General features: G+C 33.0%; 1 protein-coding gene across 17 annotated transcripts in view; it reads right to left on the bottom strand.

Annotated features, from left to right (window-relative positions):
* kis (chromodomain helicase DNA binding protein kismet) overlaps positions 1-20,989 on the bottom strand; it is a 108,428-nt gene that overhangs the window by 14,678 nt on the left and 72,761 nt on the right. Inside the window, exon 1 of one of the 17 annotated variants that reach the window (XM_075297542.1) lies at positions 6,513-7,733. The exons of the other annotated variants lie outside the window; for them this stretch is intronic. Within the exon in view, the coding sequence (XP_075153657.1) occupies positions 6,513-6,788 (276 nt within the window). The 5' untranslated portion in view covers positions 6,789-7,733. Of the gene's footprint in view, positions 1-6,512; positions 7,734-20,989 lie in introns of those variants that run through there. 17 annotated transcript variants of the gene reach the window in all.

The raw sequence follows: 20,989 nt of genomic DNA, 5'->3' as shown, positions 1-20,989 counted from the left end.
GAATCATTAAATTTTGGTTCAAATTTAAAGGAAATCAAAAAAATTGTATGAAAATTACAGGAAATTAACATCATCTGAATTAGTTAATAAATAATTGATTCCCTTAAAAATAATTTGAGTTTTGTGGCAAAAATTAATACAATTTTTATATGAATCAATTAAAACAAGTATATACGGCCGCAAGTTCGGCCAGGCCGAATCTTATGTACCCACCACCATGGATTGCGTAGAAACTTCTACGAAAGACTATCATCTACAATCGAATTACTTGGGTTTTGGTATCTTAAAACTTCTTAACATCGTTTTCTAAATTGTGATTTAGTCCATACATGGTATATATTAGACAAAAAAGTTATATAGAGTTAAGTCTACAAATAATTACGAATCAATATGGACTTTTTGTACGTAGAGAGCCAGAATTGAAATATGGGGGTCGCTTATATGGGGGCTATATACAATTATGAACTTGATATGGACCAATTTTTGTGTGATTGGGGATCGATTTATCTGAGGGCCATATATAACAACAGACCGATATGGACCTAGTTAGGCATGGTTGTTAACGACCATATACTAGCACAATGTACCAAATTTCAACAGACTCGGATGAAATTTGCTCCTCCAAGAGGTTCCAAAACCAAATCTCGGGATCGGTTTATATGGGGCTATGTACGATTATGGACTGATATGGACCACTTTTGGCATGGTTATTAAATATCATATACTACCACCACGTACCAAATTTCAAGCAGATCGGATTAATTTTGCTTCTCCAAAAGGCACCGGAGGTCAAATCTGGGAATCGGTTTATATGGGAGCTATATATAATTATGGACTGATAGGAACCAATTCCTGCATGGTTGTTGGATACCATATACTAACATCACATACCAAATTCCAACCGAATGGGAAGAATTTTGCTCTTCCAAGGAGCTCTGGAGGTCAAATCTGGGGATCGGTTTATATGGGGCCTATATATAATTATGGACCGATATCGACCAATTTTTGCATGGGAGTTTGAGGCCATATATTAACACCACGTACCAAATTTCAACTGAATCAGATGAATTTTGGTCTTCCAAGAGGTTCCGGAGGTCACATCTGGTGATCGGTTTATATGGGGGCTATATATAATTATGAACCGATGTGGACCAATTTTTGCATGGTTTTTAGAGACCATATACTAACATCACGTACCAAATTTCAGCCGGATCGGATGAAATTTGCTTCTCTTAGAGGCCTCGCAAGCCAAATCGGGGGATCGGTTTATATGGGGGCTATATATAATTATGGACCGATGTGGACCAATTTTTGCATGGTTGTTAGAGACCATATACTGACACCATGTACCAAATTTCAGCCGGATCGGATGAAATTTGCTTCTCTTTGGAGCCTCTCAAGCCAAATCGGGGGATCGGTTTATATGGGGGCTATATATAATTATGGACCGATGTGGGCCAATTTTTGCGTGGTTGTTAGAGACCATATACTATCACCATGTACCAAATTTCAGCCGGATCGGATGAAATTTGCTTCTCTTAGAGGCCTCGCAAGCCAAATTTTGGGGACCGTTTATATGGGGGCTATACGTAAAAGTGGACCGATATGGCCCATTTGCAATACCATCCGACCTACATCAATAACAACTACTTGTGCCAAGTTTCAAGTCGATAGCTTGTTTCGTTCGGAAGTTAGCGTCATTTCAACAGACCGACGGACGGACATGCTCAGATCGACTCAGAATTTCACCACGACCCAGAATATATATACTTTATGGGGTCTTAGAGCAATATTTCGATGTGTTACAAACGGAATGACAAGGTTAATATACCCCCCATCCTATGGTGGTGGGTATAAAAATATTTGCAAGTGTCGAAAAAATCAAATAATTTTTTAATCACAAATAATTTTAATTTCCAATTAATTATTTGATTCAATTCAATTAAAAAAAATAATTGTATCAATTAAATCAGATTTCTTTTGTTCTGTGAATTCATTGGTCTGAATGACAAGTGATGATGAACATTTTTTAAACTCCTAACACATATGAATTCCCTAGCTCAAAATCGTCAAGCCAAATGACGAGGAACCAATACAACTGGGAAGACTAAAACAAAATAAAGAAGATATACAAATGAAGGACATACACATAAACACATATCGTACTCAAAATCCTACGATGGGAATGACTATGATCATCATGATTATGTTACCCTGTGTGCTTCATGATAAATATATATATGGATAAATGTATGAATAGATATGTGCAAATGTTTTAGTACCACCAATTGCACGGTTTTCGTATATCTGAACCAAATACAACATAAAGTATTGAACCTAACCATAAAAACACCCCATTTTAACAATAACAACAACAACATTCCAACTCATTCATTTCAAGCCGTCGCTGTCGTATGTAAACACACAGAAGGTAAAGGGCCGAATTTAGTAGTCGTCATATCCATCGACAAAGCACCATGATGATGATGATGATGATGATATACAACGGTTACAGAAGGCAGACGTTGAAAAAGGAAAACGCCGACTACAAAAGAGGACATTATCATGACAAAGAGGTGAATTAAGGGGAAGAATAGGATATACCTACTCTACATACAAACACATTCACAAAATTTAGCACGTATTATAAAGAAATATAGCATGGAAGAAGAGGGGGAAAGCGGGAGGGAGGTAAAATGAAATGAGAAAAAATGTAAAACAAAAACTTCATTATTTGTTAGAAAAATGTGTGCTTGCTACATTTGGTTATAATAAATTTTCGTATAAAGTCTTTGTTGCCACATCCAGCCATACTTAGTGGAATCTTTTATGGACATGTATGTATGTATATATGGAATATTCAACTACAGACATACAAATATATTTCGTTATACTAAACCCATCATCCATGCATAAGAGGACCTACAAACGGCCTATTTCAAAGGAATATAGGTAAAAGACAAGTAATTAACCCACTAAGGAATGGAGATTATATTGAAAACAAACAAAATGAAAAGCTTTGATAACTACACAGAAAAAATATCTCAAAAATGTTTCCAATTAAAAAGTTGATAAAAGTTGAAAACTTTTTCAATTAAAAAATTGATTGGTATAATTAACTTTTTAATCAAATCAAGAAAAGTTCAATGTTAACTAAAAATTAATTGATACAATTAACATTTTAACCAACCTCGAAAAACTCAGTTAAAAAAATATGGATTTTTTAATAATTTTGTAATTAAAAATTTATTTGAAACAAACAAACTAAAAATACTAAGCCAGTTAAGAAAGTATTTGAAAGTAGTTAGGTTAGGTTAGGTGGCAGCCCGATGTATCAGGCTCACTTAGACTATTCAGTCCATCGTGATACCACATTGGTGAACTTCTCTCTTATCACTGAGTGCTGCCCGATTCCATGTTAAGCTCAATGACAAGGGACCTCCTTTTTATAGCCGAGTCCGAACGGCGTTCCACATTGCAGTGAAACCACTTAGAGAAGCTTGGAAACCTTCAGAAATGTCACCAGCATTACTGAGGTGGGGCAATCCACCGCTGAAAAACATTTTGGTGTTCGGTCGAAGCAGGAATCGAACCCACGACCTTGTGTATGCAAGACGGGCATGCTAACCATTGCACCACGGTGGTGAAAGTAGTTACGTTTTTAATTAAAAAAAATATTGAGTTTTGCAATCAATAACAATTACATTTTAAATTGAATCAATTAAAAAAATCATGGAAATTTGCTAATGAAATCAATATTTTAATAAAGTTTTTTGTTTTTGGTACCCAATTAAAACTGTGATTGATACTATATTTTTCGTGATTGAAGACATTTCAATTAAAAAATTATTGGATCAATTAATTTCGTGATTGAATTAGAAAAAATTCTGTGTACTATAATTGTCCCGATATTAAATACACGACCGGCAAAATTCAGTGGTTTAATTCGCATATACTTTTCTTCTTTAAAAAAAAAATCCAAATATATCACAAGTATAGAAGTCTATGTAGCCTGCTACATTTTCCAAATTAAGTAATTCTAGTGGCAAAAATTCGATATTAATATATAATCCTGATTAAAGGAACTATTTAAAATGCGGCACAATTTGAAAAATTAAGTGTGATATATTAAAGTCGAATTGCCGTAATGTATTTCGAATTCCGGAAATGAAATTTATCTATATAATTCAGTAAGGAAGGTGTGAGTGGTAAATGTTAAGAACTTTTGTGTCGCATAAGTGGAGGTAACCGACTTTTATCCCTCTTTAAACTTCCATAATAGTGAATCCAAGGATCTCAATAGGTATGGTGAATTGTTACTGGTTAGACTATGTTAGAATTCCTTTATAATAATAACAAGTGGATTTCAATTTAACAGTATTTTCTTTTATAAAAAGAAATGTTTATTAATCTTCGGGTAAGTAAAAGGCGTCTTTGTCCACGGTCCATAACAAACCCATTTAATTACAAGAAATTTTAGTGTTTACCACAATTTGTTTTTTGTGTATCACTAAACATTATTGAGACGTGAGAATTCACTATTGGACTGCGGGGCAGTGTAATTTCCTATAGGGAATATTCTTAGTCCCAATTATGGGCGGGTAAATCGAAAATTAATTTTTCGATTTGTATTGATATTTTAAAATTACATTATAATGATCAATGTATTTGAAATACAACTATTAATACTAAAATTATGTTTTTTTTTTCTACAATGATTATCTTGCAAACAAAAATATCACCTACATCATTTTCATATTTTGCATAAAACTATATTCCCCAAGGGGTTAAACTAAGTCACCATGATTTATAATTAAAAAAAAAAAACTCAAGGTAGAAGAAAACCAAACTCATAACATTCACACACGCCTGTACCAAATGAACCAAGGGTGCTTTATTGTTGCTGTTCTTGTGTAAGTCAGTGTCCTTTTTTTCAAAATAATTACAATACAAAATCAACGCCACAAATATTTCCACTACAAAAACAACAACAAAAGAATAGTTCTCATTTCATACTCATCTTGTACACTCTCTCTCTCTCTTTCTCTATGTCTGTCATACTAAAAGTGGTGCCACATTTTAAAATTTGATTTTTCCAAGGAAAAAATTGCCAACAAATATTTAAAAGCAAATTGTTTCGTATATTTTTACTAAATTTAGAATTTCAATTCCTTTAAATTTCTGAAATTAAGCCTCTGGTTTTACGCCATACAAAATCATCTTTGGTTTATACAAAATAAGAAACATGTTTTGTTGACTACATTTTGTATGCAGGGCAGATTACACCCACACTTTTTACAATATACAAATACAATTTGGTTATTTAAAACGTGTTGAATTCACCTATTTTGTCGGGTTTTATTTGAGTTTTCATAATTCTTATGTCTATATCGGTGATATAAGATTGCCGGAGAGCAACTCAATTTTTGTCCTAACATGCAAGGCCTAGGGACAGTTTGGTCCAAACACCAAAAAATTTGTTTTAAAATATAGCATGTCTCTTATCGATAAAACAGTTTCGCCACCTGTCATATTACAAAGTTATCTAATTTGCCTATAGAAAATATATTCCCATAGAGGACGATATTAATCCATCGACGTTAATACTTATATTTTCTTTCTTATATCCGAAATGAACAGTTTGACACTTCATTTGAACGTAAATACAAACGTTAGATCATTATTATGAAGTAGATCATATATATGAAGTATGAAGAAACGATACAATTTTACTATTCCTGACAGCATAAGATGTTGGTTTTTTTTCTTTCTAATAAAAATGAATGATACAATGTTATCGCCAAAATGAATAAGATTTTTGCAATATTCCACAACAAAAGTTTTAGAATGCACACAATTATTTATATACATTTGAAAACAATTGAGGCTCATTTTAATTGTCTTATGAAATGCATCTATTGGCCGAAAAATTAACAAATATCTCATAAGAATAACCAGAAAGGAATAGTAGATTCAATTGGATTAGAAAACGAAACTAAAAAAGGGATATGATTTGTTTGAAATTTTGTTTAGTATATTTGTGTAAAAGAAGCAGGGACACTTCACTTCAAATATTCAACTCACAACCACATTCCATTTGTGTTCTCTATGAGAGCGAGAGAAAGATTATCTTGGGGGAGAGTTAAATCCAGAGAGCCAACAAGAGACATCTCAAATATGGTTAACAAAAATAATAGAGAATAAGAAATTTCCAAAGCAATGTTTATGCAAACCCAAGACGAAGAACAAGAATAAGCAAAAAAAAACCCCAATGAAATTAAGCAGACATGAAATAAAAATGGTAATTAATAAATATGTGAACGTGTATATGTACACGATTGATTATTAGATACCTATATAAGTTTTTCTATACACTTAAATAGGGGGAATGCTAGTCCTATTAATTTATATTGCTTAAAACAAACTATGCTTTTGTCGCCGTACGATTTATTTCCGCTGTTATGACGGAGGAGCATTATTCGCTATTTTAATTTATGGGGTTTTACGGTTACCTCTAAGTAAATTGTGCCATTTATATGAGGAGGAGCAATATTTGTTGGTGACGACGATGATGATGGCGGCGGCGGCGGTGACGGCGTTGTCATAGATGAGAGATCTGTTGTGGTATTGGTGTTGGCATAGTTGGCTGTCACCGCCATTGTACTTGCTGTGGTGGCTGGTAGAGTTGTTGTTGTGGTGGCTGTGATGTTCGATGATTTTGACAGTTTATTTAAATGCTCGCAGAAAGCAGTAAAACTGCTAAAATCCATAGGCTTAATTATTTCCATTTCGTTTTCATGCACACTGGGGTGGTAGTTGTGGTGGTGGCGTTAATATATACCGTCTGCTGCTACCCTTTTTACACTTTATGGACGCGATTGCTTCACTACTCTAACACTTGAACATTGATTTCTATTCAATACAATTATTTCTTTTTTTTATAATTTATTGATTTCGTTTGCTTTTTTGTTTTATTCCACACATTAAATAAGACATCACAGGTGCTTTTGTTGTTATTATTAAAATTATTGCTGCTGTTGCTGTACTGTAGTTGTTCGATCAACTTGTTTTTATTAATAAATATACTAACAAACAATTCTAGGCATTATTGATTGCTGGTGTTTTATTTTTTCTTTTCTTCTCTTTCTTTTTTGCATAATTAATTAATTTTGTTTATTGACATTTTTGCATTCATTTCTATTCATTTTTCGCTGCTTTTTCAATAAAAGCAAAACAGCACAACGACTATGCCACCTATGTACGACTAGAGATGATAATGGCTTTTTATTTAGCTAAGAAAAATGCGCTAAGGTGCTTCTTCTTTTTATTTTACTTTACACTCACAACTAACTCACTCTCCCTCTCTCTCGCTCTTTGCATGTGGAATTCTTTAGAAGAAATGTATGGCTGGGTTTCTTCCTTTTTAGTTGTAGGTATATATTTTTTTATTATTATTTATTCAAAGAGTATGGAGATGGATGATGCCTACTGGTTCTACTACTTTTTGCCATCATCTTTTTCTTCTAAAGTTCTTTTCCTTTTATGTTGGTTATTGGTATAATTCTATACTTCTTCGATTCGATTTTTTATTCCTTTTTCCCGTATTCTTTGTGTTTGTTGAGGAGGTGCTCCTCTTGGTTGCCGTTGTTATATTTGTTCGTTTCGCCGCAATCGTTACCGTGTGTGTTGCCGCCGCGTCTTAATGAATTGAAATTTTTCACAACTTTACAGCGCGGCGCTCAAACAAATAATGAGCACAGACCGTTGTGTTCAAGAGAGATAAACGTCGTTTCTTCATTTGTTGTTGTTGCTGCTGCCATTATTGCCGTTTACTTGTGCATGAGCAGCAAATAGCTGTGTGGCACAAACAAGCATGTGGCGTATGTACGTACTTTACGTCGCACAAACGTCGTACGTATCGAACGTTTGGTTGGATGGTTATTTGTTGGTACTACTGCTACGTGCATACATACAAACGACAATGTATGAGAGTGGTGTTCCATCAATTCCTAAGAGGAACAGCAGTTCAGAATAATACACAAGTCAAAGGCAGCAATGGCACACACAAGTTGGCTTGCTAATACTAGCCGTAGTGTAGCATAAAATGCTATGCCGCCCAAGGAATCTACGAACCAAGCATCACCATTATCATCATTATGAAGCAACCTTCTTTCTCTCCCATCGTCATCATCAGCAGTACCATTAGCATCAGAATACGTACTCTTGCCATACATGACGACGACTTTATGTTTACGTACATCATTGGTTAGACTTACAATAATCGTTGTTCAATGTTTAGTGAAAAATTAAAATCAGGCACAGATATCACACACACATACAGTTTTATACAAATACACAACACAAATCCAGTAAACAAAACAACCAGACGTCATCAATTCGTAGTGTATATGTGACCAAGTGTCTATTCTATCTTATTGCACTTGGTTTAGGTTTTGGATATTACTTTTTTATGATTAGGCCACTATTGTCACCGCTCCATTCTAGCCTTGTGTTGCTAGCAAGAAAAGGTAAAAACATATTTAGTTATGTTCAGTGTTGCCAATTCGACAATATTAATCGTGTAACGGTTTTAAGCATTTTAATCAAGACCCTAATTAAGATATAAGATAATGTTAGGAAAACTAATTTCATTTTCCATCAGGTGAATCAGTGGATATTTTGTGAATATTTGCCCAAATGGCCACGAAGAACAAGTGCAATAATGATGATTTGTTTTAAGGTTATCGCTATTTGAAATTTTGTTCATACCACTGAACAAATCGCATCATCCTATCTAATCAGATTAGTAAATCATATAAGAATATTAATTATAAAAATGATTCATATCAACTTCAAGAGTTTAAACCATCACTCCAGAATATTCTGGATTTGAACTATAAAAATAAAGGTATTGAAGTCTATCTTAATATTTTTGCTTTATTTGCTGTGATCGCAAAGGATGTGTTGTGGTTGGTTGTGTTGGAGTGTGTATGTGTGAGATGATGATGATTTGTTATGTGTGTGCATACGAGCAGAAAACAAATTTACGTATGCTCATCATTCGTTCATCTTTTCTAAAATAAAGGTTTTTGTCTTTCGTGGCTAACACTGTCAAACTTAAAAAGATTCAATGGTTTTTGTGTAGTATAACAATCACAGTGTTTTATGGTGCCTTCATCCACACTTGCATACATACGTACATACTGATGGGGGTAATAAGCTAAAATGAGGAAAGAGAATGTCAAGAGAGCATGTCTGACTAAACGGTGTATAATGCAAAACTCTTACAAGAATGGTATTAGATATTCAAATTATCAATGCTTGTCGTTCGATGTATTGTTGTAATTGAATACTGAATATGGGAAAATTTGAAAACTACAAAGTCTTCTTTACACTCAAAAACAAACAATGTGTCTCCACCAGGAAATACAATGCTGGTAAATTTTTTTTAGACATTTTCAACTAAACTATTGGACAAACGCTCATATGACTTCTCTCAATAAATGAAAGTCAATCTCAATTTTGTTTGATGAGATGATCACTGACAGTGTTGCTCATTTGGCTTTTTTAAAACATGATCTAATGGTTTTGATATAATCTAGAAAATTAGTTTGGGGTTTTTAAACGCTTAAAGCAGTCGTCATTTCCTCGCTAGATGTATACATTTCATTGCAAAATTGGTTATTACGACTAAAGAAAAGGATTAGATGGATTTGCTATTGCTCTCTTTATAACATTGCAAATCAAAAAGGGTTCGAACCGACTAATAAAATTGGGAAATCAGTAGCTAATATTAATTTGCACTAAAAACGATTTTGTAAAAAAGAGGATAAATGTTTTTAACACACACACACGCACATTAATATCTGTGTTGTATGCCATGCCAAAAAAAGTAAATTGGACGACGTTTCCAACCAAATACACATACATCACATGTGTCTATCCACCAGTAACGAAATTCATGTTTAATAACTAAGAGGCAAAAGGGTACAAAATGGTTTATTCATTCAATTCATATCTTCATAGATTTGAAACGAAGAGTAAAGAATGGTTGGTTATTGGCCTGTCCACCATCCTTCCATATTGTTTGCAACGTCATTACTAGGATAAGTAAAATAAGAGTAAGAAGGTATAGATATGGTCGTACATAGACATGTTGTATAGATGGTGGAATAAAGGCAAAAGGAAACAAACAAGAACTGTGTGAGCGCAGTAGACTGTTTTGGAACGGATTGCCGACGATGACATAAAGAATCCTAATAATCGGAATGTAAAGTCAGAATAGCAGCAATGTAAGAAAATGATGATATAGCAATGAGAATATGTCTGTTGATTTAGGCTACAATCTTAAGAATTTTCCGGTTATGACAAGGACTGAACACACTAGGCGGCAGAGGTTAGAGGATTTAGAAACAAACAAGTGTGTAGTAAAAAACACTAGTGGAGTACTCAACACGCCGTTATGTACACAGAGAAAAACATCAAGGTACTCAAATTAAAAAGGAAATAATTATTTGTGAGGGATCAATATTTATATTTCATACACTGAGCAAATGTTTATAGTTACCTTAAATCATATTTTTTACTACGAAGATTTTTTACATTGAAAAATATTCCATTGAAATTAAGTATGTTTTTTTTATCTGTAGGATATTTAATAAAATGTAACAGTAAAACAATTTCTAATAAATGGTCTTATATTCATATGATTAATTTTATTCACATATTTTGAAAACTAGTCTCTCAAATACCTCTCTCTCTCCAATAAACTATTTTCAAAATTTCTCTCTGTGTATATGTCTTTGTTTTAAATCCAAATAACGGAAGAAGGATAACATTTTCTGTGATAAATATTCCAGTTGCATTGGTATAATCAATTGTTTGCTTTTACCAATTTATTTATTTATTTTTTTTTTTGTTCTACATTCCCCTTCTTTTCGTAATCCATTACTCTCTCGAGTGGATGAGAGAAGACGACGGCCAGTGATGGCAAGAAAAACTTAATTGTAAATAAAAGCAAAACGGTGTGACAAACAAAACCCCGCCAAATGTTTTCAAAGGACCCCACAATTTGAAAAGAGAGAGGGAGTATGTAAAGAATAGTAGGCAATGGGTAATCTGTATACGTATTTGTGTGTACGCAAAATATATTATGGGTTTCTTTTTGGTAATATATCTACCATTCTAGAACAGATAGGGATATTGGTGAGAGTAGAGACTAATCTTTGTAAGTAGAGGAGAATGCCGACCAATGAATTGTTTTAAAATTCCTTATAAAAATGGTGGTGGATTTTACTCGAAATTATACTAACACTTGAAGAGAGATTGTGAGGCAGTGTGTATATGTTTATGATTGGTAATGTTTGATAATAAATCATTGTAAATTGTATCATAAATGTATATTTTCCTCAACTATTTTGTATGTGGACCCGTGTTATTGGTTGTCATTTCATATATTTTTCATTATTTCAATAACATTAGAGAAGACAGGACGGAACTCGATTTTATTATATAATATATGACAGATATCAACACATCTTATTAAAGAATGTCTATTAAAAGCACCATACTTTCTTTTTCGTACTATAGCCTATAAGAAAAAAAAAACGCATATAAGAACCAAAAAAGGTGTTTTCCGTTATCAACTGTAGCCATAACTTTAAAATAAAGTAATTCTAGATATAACTTCATATTAAGTATTATGACATTTTACTGTTTCAAAATTTTACGCTATCCTAAAGACCATACACTGTGTAAAAGAAATAGCCTTGTCGTACACACAATTTTTTTTTCTGATTCAATCACGAAATTAATTGATCCAATTAATTTTTTTAATTGGAATGTCTTAAATCACAAAAATGATAGTATCAATTAAAAAATTAATTCAGCCAATTAAAATATTAATTGATACAATTAATTTTTGTGATTGATTTTGGTTTCAATTAAAACATTTGTTGAATCAATAAAATTTTTGATTGGATATTTTTTAAAAGTCTATAAAGACTTTAGGTGGAAATATTTTCGTGAAAATTTATTCTGTGTAATTGCAAATCTCAAAACTGTCAACACAACCATAGAGTTTCGCGAACATTTAAGTGTATTATTGCTTCTTCTACAATCAAGTGTACAAATCCACGATAGCAAGCGGTATTACCAAATTAAATGTTGAAACACAATCATAGCGGCTGGCGGTAGTAGACCACTTACATGAACAATATGGTGTCGCCTATCGGCGGTTGTGTTGCCATAAAAATTGGACGAAATTCTCCATAAAAAAAATTACAAAACTTTTTAAAAATAAATTTAACGAAATTTTCTATAAAAAATTGTAAGTATTTTCTATTTTTTTAAAACAATTTTACCGAATTTTTAAAAACAATTTTACCGAATTTTTTAAAGAAGAATTTGACGACAATTTTTATAAACAAAAAATTTACGACATTTTCTATATTTTTTTTTTACAAAAATATGCAACGGCAAGCGGGGGTAGTGTTGCCACAAACTTTTCTATAAAAAAAATTAACTTCTATTCATTGAATTTTGACGGTACTTTCCTATTATGGTACGATGAATTCACTTAATTAACTTTGATTTTATCACCAGGCTCCCCATATTTGTTTAAGTATATTAAAGGGTGATACGGTCAAAATGTGGTCAATATAAACTTGACGTATTTCTTTCAATTTTGCATTTAAAAAACCTGAACACCCCTCATTTTGAAGGTGTGTGTGTAGAATGTTGCTCCTATTTTGATTTTGGAATTCACTCTTCAGTTGTCAAAATACCGTCCAAGCAAGAAGAGCAGCGTATCAAAATTTTGCTCGCGCATCGCGAAAATCCGAGCTACGCACGCAAAGCTGGCAGAATCGCTAAAAGTTGCCAAATCAACCGTTACAAATGTAATTAAAGTGTTTGGGGAACGTTTGTCCACAGCCAGGAAGTCTGGATCGGGGGGAAATCGAAAACCGGAAGCCGCTGAGACGACAAAGAGAGTTGCCGGTAGTTTCAAGCGAAACCCTAACCTCTCTCTCCGAGATGCCGCAAATAATCGTCTACAACCTTGCATCGAGCCAAAAAACGAGCCGGACTATCGACTTACAAGAAGGTAGTGACTCCAAATCGCGATGATAAACAAAATACGACGGCCAAAGCGCGATACCGGAGGCTGTACACGACGATGTTGACGAAGTTTGACTGCGAGGTAATGGACGACGAAACCTACGTCAAAGCCGACTACAAGCAGCTTCCGGGACAGGAGTTTTATACGGCAAAAGGAAGGGGAAAGGTAGCAGATATTTTCAAGCACATAAAACTGTCAAAGTTCGCAAAGAAATATCTGGTTTGGCAAGCCATCTGTACCTGTGGCTTGAAAAGCAGCATTTTCATAGCTTCCGGCACTGTCAACCAAGAAATTTACGTGAAAGAGTGTTTGAATAAACGTCTGCTGCCTTTCCTGAAGAAACACGGTTGTTCCGTACTGTTTTGGCCGGATTTGGCATCTTGCCATTGGAGAGGCCATGGAGTGGTACGCCGCCAACAACGTGCAGGTGGTTCCCAAGGACAAGAACCCTCCCAACACGCCAGAGCTCCGCCCAATTGGGAAATACTGGGCTATTGTCAAGCGGAACCCAAAGAAGACCAAAAAAAAACTGCTAAGGACGAGCAGCAGTTCAAGGCAAACTGGCTTTCTGCGGCGAAGAAGGTGGACAAGGTGGCTGTACAAAATCTGATGGCAGGTATCAAGCGTGAGGCCCGGCAATTCGGATTTGGAAAAGAGAAAGCCTAACTGAATATTTTTCCTGAATTTTATACTAATTGAATTTGAAAAAGAAATTTAATTTGATTTTTTCACCGATTTACACGCGTTTTCCCTTGACCAAATTTTTCGTAAAGTAAGCCCAAAAAAGATGTAGAGTAGCACAAACTTTTATATAAAAAAAAAATAAAATAAAATTTAATTATTGTTTTTATGTTAACTATAAATATTAAATTTAACAAATTGTTTTATAAAAACCAAACTTTATTTTGATGGACATTTTCTACACCAACAAAATTTGTTCTGTGTCAATTACAAATTACATGATTATTTTGCAATTCCTGCTCATAGAACTAACTATGCATCTTTGGAGCCAATTTTAAGATCTCTAAAGGAATTTAACAATTTAAATAATAACTTTGATTTAAATTTTTCAATTTCCCTAAATAGTTTAAATTCTATTTTAGACTTAATTTATTTTTAGTCTGTAAGAAATGTATACCATAGACTGAATAAATAAATAAATAAATAAAATTATTTGAAATAATTAATATTTTAACTGAAATTGCTTCAATCACGAAAATGATACTATCAATCACAAAAAATAATAAAAAACAATTATTTTTACGAAATTTTATATTGATGGATGTTTCCTACACGGTAACCTTATTTTCTGTTTCAATTACAAAATTTTTTGATTCAATTAATTTTTATTTATTTTTTTTTTTCAATTTTTAAATTGAAATTGCTTCAATCAGGAAAATGATTATATCAATCGCACAATTATTAAGAACTATAAACCATATGTTATTAAAAAATTAATTTCTTCGGCATTAGTTTTCAATTGGCTTGATTAAAAATTTAATTGATTTTGGTGCCAAAACTTCAAAAAATTGAAGCAACAATTTTTTTTACCTTCAAATGAAATAATATTCTTGTAATTTTATAAGAGTTTATACTTTCTTATGAATTTTCTGATAATAATTATAGTCGCATACTTTTGTTTGTATTTGAGTCAAAATTTTATGAAGCAATGAATTAAATTATATGTTTAATTGAAATTATATTTTCATTTGAATGAAATGTAAAATGGGATAATTTAATTAAAAATGTAAAGATTTCAATCAGTCCCCTAACAGACTTTATTTTTTAATTAAATTAAAAAGATAATTGTATTAGAAAATTTTTTAATTGATTACATTTTCACTTTCAATCAATTTTTTAATTGAAAATAGTTTGATGATATAAAATGTGATAGAATTTCACATGTATTTCAATGTATTGTCCGTTTGATCTAATCACTAGGTCATATACCCCTAATTCTCTCTTTTAAATAAAAGCACTAGGGTTGCCACATTCCACAAAACAAAAGGAATCCTAAAACCTTCAAACTGCAATAGTTCGTAATTACAAACTTCTGTGGATAATATTTCATTTTATGCCATTTATTAGCTGATGGTTTATTTGTTGTACCCATCAACCTCCACACACACATTCAAATGCTAAGCCATCCAAATATTTAGTATTGGATGGAAACGCTACACAGGTTAGGGCGATGGCTGACTTGATTTGGCAGCCAAGTCAGAATGTCCCACAAGAAAAATGCCAAGTCATTCAAATATGTAAGATAAACACTAAACCAACTGTCGTTCAATTTTGAAGAGCGCGAATTGAAAAATTCAAGCAAATGAACCTTCTGTGAGGACACTACCACAAACAAACGAAACATATCTAATTATTCGGAGAGTAAGGTTGTGGTGAATGCAAAGAAAAGAGCTAACCTTTTTGTTCTTGTTTTTTGTTTTTGGAGGGAATAAACTTACGCATCTGTATCCCTATGTGTTTGGCCCAAATGAAAGAAATGGGTAGTAGCCACACATCTACTATACCTCCTCAAACTCTTGCCTGTATTTATTTAGATAGGAGATATTTACCCATGATGCGAGCAACGAATTCGTATTCTCGTTGAAGGCACACAAAATAAAATCCGTCGTTGAAATTGTATCCCTAAACCAAGAAACAAACGACACAAGATAAAAAGAAAAAGAAGACTCCTACCAACAATGAGAGAAGACATCCATTTCATTTCATCTACAGAGACATAAAGACACTGACTAAGTCTAAGCAGAAAAAAAAAACTACGAGGAGACTAGAATGGGCAAAAGTACCATTGCCACCACCACCACCACTGTCATTACCATTTCTTTACTTTGTGCAAAAGTCGATTTATTATCATTTTTTATTATTAAAAGCTGGGAATGTTGCTGTGGCCCGTTTTTTGTTGGTGGAAATTTCTTGAGTTTCGGTTTATTCACATTTTTTTTTTTGAAAATTCTATTCTCATCCCATCTCAGCTCAACTATAGACGGTCGATTGGTGGGCACTCTAAGCAAGTTGAGTGAGCTTCCATGATGATAGCAACAGAAGCAGTGAATATCTATCTATATGGTTTTGTCAGCGTTGTTGCAATGACTATTTTCCATCAACCTGCCAGCCTGGCTGCCTGCTTGCTTGTTTGCCCTAGTGGCTCTTTGCCTTCTTCATTTATCTCCCCCCATATTAAATCAATGGTGTGCATAGTGGCAAAAAGAAATATGTTTGTTTGTTTGTGAGGTCATTTTATAATTTTATCGAGGAGGGGAATTTACAATTTTTCTTGTTGTCTTATATGGTCAGTTTTAGCGTAGTGTTTTTCATTTGTTTAACCAAAATGCAAAGGGCTAAGGGAAAATTTTAGATTTTCGATTATTCCTCAATTAGGGTCAAACGACAGTGCTTGACGCTACTCTCCTTAACGTACTACTTACATTTGTGTTGTGATTTTATTGTTTGGATATGATTTTGTCTACACTGTTGATGTGGGTGGCAGTGTCCATTTCTTTGAGTCGTTTTACTTGGAGTTTTTTTTTTTGTGATCCCCTTATAAACTAGGCTCCTATATTTTTATTGAGCGTATAAATCTGGTAATGTACATTTGAAAATTGCAAATTTCTAGGTGTATATATAAGTTCATATTAAGTAATATTTTATTATTTCAAAATACCCAACATTACGTAAAAGGGTCATAGGATAATTCACACTATCCTAAAGACCATATATTCTATAAGAGAAATAGCCTTTGAAATGTCGTAATTGCAAATCTCAAATCAAAAACAAAAAAAACTGTGAACACAACCATAGCGTTTCGCGAACACTTGTTTAGGTGTATTTTTGCTTCCAAAAGCGTTGACGTTTGGAGGCTACGAAATTAACTGATCCAATTCAATTTTTAATTGAAACTTCTTCAGTCATGAAAAATGATAGCATCAATTAGAGAATTAATAAAATATAAACATATTCTTGATTAAAAAAAAATAGATTTATTCGACACTTTCATTTATTTTTTAATTGAAATAAAATTATAAATGTATATCAATTAATTTTTTAATTGAAATAAAATTAAAAATGTATATCAATTAATTTTTTAATTGAAATAAAATTAAAAATGTATATCAATAATTTTTTTAATGAAGGCAATCAATTATTTATTGTGATATTGTTTATTTATTTATAATTATTACTTGCTTTAGATTAAATAATTCTCTTCTTGTAATTTTACATAAGATGATACTTTCTTATGAATTTTCCGATTATAATTATAGTTGAATTTTTCTTTAGATTGGCGTCAAAATTTAATGAACCAGTTATATTATGAAAGTCATTATTTCCGAACTAAATTTTCAATTATATTTTGAATTAGATATATTTTTTTTTAATTAATATACTGGATTGTTAATATTTTAATTCTAAAAATGCAAAAAATCTCAATCATTTTCTTATTTTACTTTATTTTAAAAACTTAATTGTATCAATTAATGTTTTAATCGATTACGATTTCTATTTCAATTAACTTTTTAATTGGAAATATTTTTGTGATATTTTTTTCTGTGTAGGTCTATACCATTCTTATAATAGAAAATATGAAATCAATTACATTTTGAAAAATTGAACCAATTAAGAAACTAATTGAATATTCCGAAGAAATCAATTAAATTTTTAATCAAGCATATTGTTTTATTACTAACTACTTCTGTGATCGATGCTACCATTTTTGCAGTTGAAACAATATCATTTAAAAAGTTAATCTATTAACTTCGTGATTTGTTCTGTGCAGAAAAAATATCTGCAACATATTTATAATTAAAAAATTAAATCAATTGATTGATAATAGGTTGGTTGATAAGTCCCCGGTCTGACACATAGATGGCGTCGCTAGTATTAAATGCATATTATTTTTATATAGTACCAACCTTCAAATGATTCGTGTCAACATTTGACGTCTGTAAGTCAATTAGACCGTCTTTTGTGAAGCAACTTTTGTTATTGCAAAAAAAATGGAAAAAAGGAATTTCGTGTTTTGATAAAATACTGTTTTCTGAAGGAAAAAATACGGTGGAAGCAAAAACTTGGCTTGATAATGAGTTTCCGGACTCTGCCCCAGGGAAATCAACAATAATTGATTGGTATGCAAAATTCAAGCTTGGTGAAATGAGCACGGAGGACGGTGAACGCAGTGGACGCCCGAAAAAGGTGGTTACCGACGAAAACATCAAAAAAATCCACAAAATGATTTTGAATGACCGTAAAATGAAGTTGATTGAGATAGCAGAGGCCTTAAAGATATAAAAGGAACGTGTTGGTCATATCATTCATCAATATTTGGATATGCGGAAGCTCTGTGCAAAATGGGAGCACACATTTGACCAAAAACGACAACGTGTTGATGGTTCTGAGCGGTGTTTGCAGCTGTTAACTCGTAATACACCCGAGTTTTGCCGTCGATATGTGACAATAAATGAAACATGGCTCCATCACTACACTCCTGAGTCCAATCGACAGCCGGCTGAGTGGACAGCGACCGGTAAACCGTCTCCGAAGTGTGAAAAGACTCGAAAGTCCGCTGGCAAAGTAATGGCCTCTGTTTTTTGGGATGCGCATGGAATAATTTTTATCGATTATCTTGAGAAGGGAAAAACCATCAACAGTGACTATTATATGGCGTTATTGGAGCGTTTGAAGGTCGAAATCGCGGCAAAACGGCCCCATATGAAGAAGAAAAACGTGTTGTTCCACCAAGACAATGCACCGTGCCACAAGTCATTGAGAACGATGGCAAAAATTTATGAATTGGGCTTCGAATTGCTTTCCCACCCACCGTATTCTCCAGATCTGGCCCCCAGCGACTTTTTCTTGTTCTCAGACCTCAAAAGGATGTTCGCAGGGAAAAAATTTGGCTGCAATGAAGCGGTGATCGCCGAAACTGAGGCCTGTTTTGAGGCAAACCCGAAGGAGTACTACCAAAATGGTATCAAAAAATTGGAAGGTCGTTATAATCGTTGTATCGCTCTTGAAGGGAACTATGTTGAATAATAAAAACGAATTTTGACAAAAAATGTGTTTTTCTTTGTTAGACCGGGGACTTATCAGCCAACCTGTTATATATCGAGGTATAAATCATAAATAAACTTTTGTTTCCCGTATTTTTTAATAACATTGTGTTCTACCCTAGTGCATTAGCCTATAGATTGAGTCTATAGATTTTGTAGAAGTCTATCAAATTCTGTCCAGATCGAGTGATATTTAAATGTATTTATTTGGGACAAACCTTTATATATAGCCCCCAACACATTTGACGGATGTGATATGGTATCGAAAATTTAGGTCTACAAAGTGGTGCAGGGTATAATATAGTCGGCCCTGCCCGACTTTAGATTTTCCTTACTTGTTTTATATATTTTAGGAATTTAATACAATCGAAAAAACAACATAGCGAAATAAAACAAAAATTTTGTAAAGATTGGAAAAAAAAATGACGCGAATTTTTTGAAACCTTTACGCTTGAGCAATGTATGTATTTTATTTGGCAATTGGCAAAAGCAATTATGTGTTCAAGTGTAAAGGTTGTACAAAATTCGCACGAATTTTTTGGAACCCCTAAAGTTTGTGCGAATTTTTTAAAGTCTTTATACATGAGCAAAATTTTTATTTTATTTGAAACAAAGCTAACATGAGTTCAAGTGTAAAGGTTGTACAAAATTCGTACGAATTTTTTAAAATCTTTATACATGAGCAAAATTTTTTTTTTTTACAAAGTCATTTCCCAATGTTATTTAATTTAAGAAAACGCAGGCATACACACACACACATCTCTGATGAGAGCAAAATTACCTCGCCAATCATCCTGGTATGCAATCCCAAAATCATATGCCAACATCGAGAAGGACAAAACTACTACTACAGCAAGTACAAATAAAAAAAAATCTATAATTAATGATTTAAAATATGCTCAGCCTTGCTATCGTAGCCATCTACTACATATTTTACACCCCTTCTTCTAATCTATAAAGTACAGTCAAACCAATACTTCTACTACCCTTCTTATGTTTGTGATGATAGTAGTCCTGGAAAGGAGCAAACAAAATATTCTTTTTGATGCATACAACCACCCAAATAGGTGGCGGAAAGAATGAAAGAGAGCAAGACAAAGTGTGTGTGTGTGAGAGAGAGAGAGAGAGAAAACTTAAACACATTAGTTGACAATTATCAACGTCATTTCATTTACATCACACTGCCTGCCATTCTGTGTGTCAGCCAGCAAGCCAACAACAAGGTTCCAAGATATATTCAATATTGTATATCTACTATTCAGAAAAATTCAATAAATCCCACCAAAATATGAAACGTGAAAAAGGAAAAGCACATACAAATCCAACCACCAACGCGACAAACACTACCACCTCTTACTTCTATGGCCCTTTTCAAAGGGTCTATAGTATAAATGGCCGAGGTTGCTGTCATTTTGGGAGAAATAAAAAGGAAATTGGTTTACCCCTTAAAAAATCAACAAGCCATTGCTACTGGAACACACTGGTTATTCCAGTATGTACATATGCGAAATTAGATGAGATATGAAGAATTGTGATTGATATTATTACCACAAATCCGTATTGACTTCCCCAGGTCAAAGCCACTAACAACAGCATTCGATATGTTGAAAATTAGAAAACGACCAGTATTAGAAAGGTGTAAATGAAAAAACCTTTCGGTAAACAACAACCCTTTCGCATTCTGAGGCTAGACGCTATGGTCTTTGCTAAGAAATTTAAGATAAAAGTTAGGCAGAACCGAATATTTTATACCCTTTGCCAATAGAGTGATCAAAAGCTCGGGGTTTCCCGGTTTTAAGAAATAGGG

Source organism: Haematobia irritans, chromosome 2 (genome assembly GCF_050003625.1).
Source record: "Haematobia irritans isolate KBUSLIRL chromosome 2, ASM5000362v1, whole genome shotgun sequence".
In the NCBI taxonomy this organism is placed as follows: domain Eukaryota; kingdom Metazoa; phylum Arthropoda; class Insecta; order Diptera; family Muscidae; genus Haematobia; species Haematobia irritans.
This window is presented reverse-complemented; position numbering and strand designations above follow the sequence as displayed.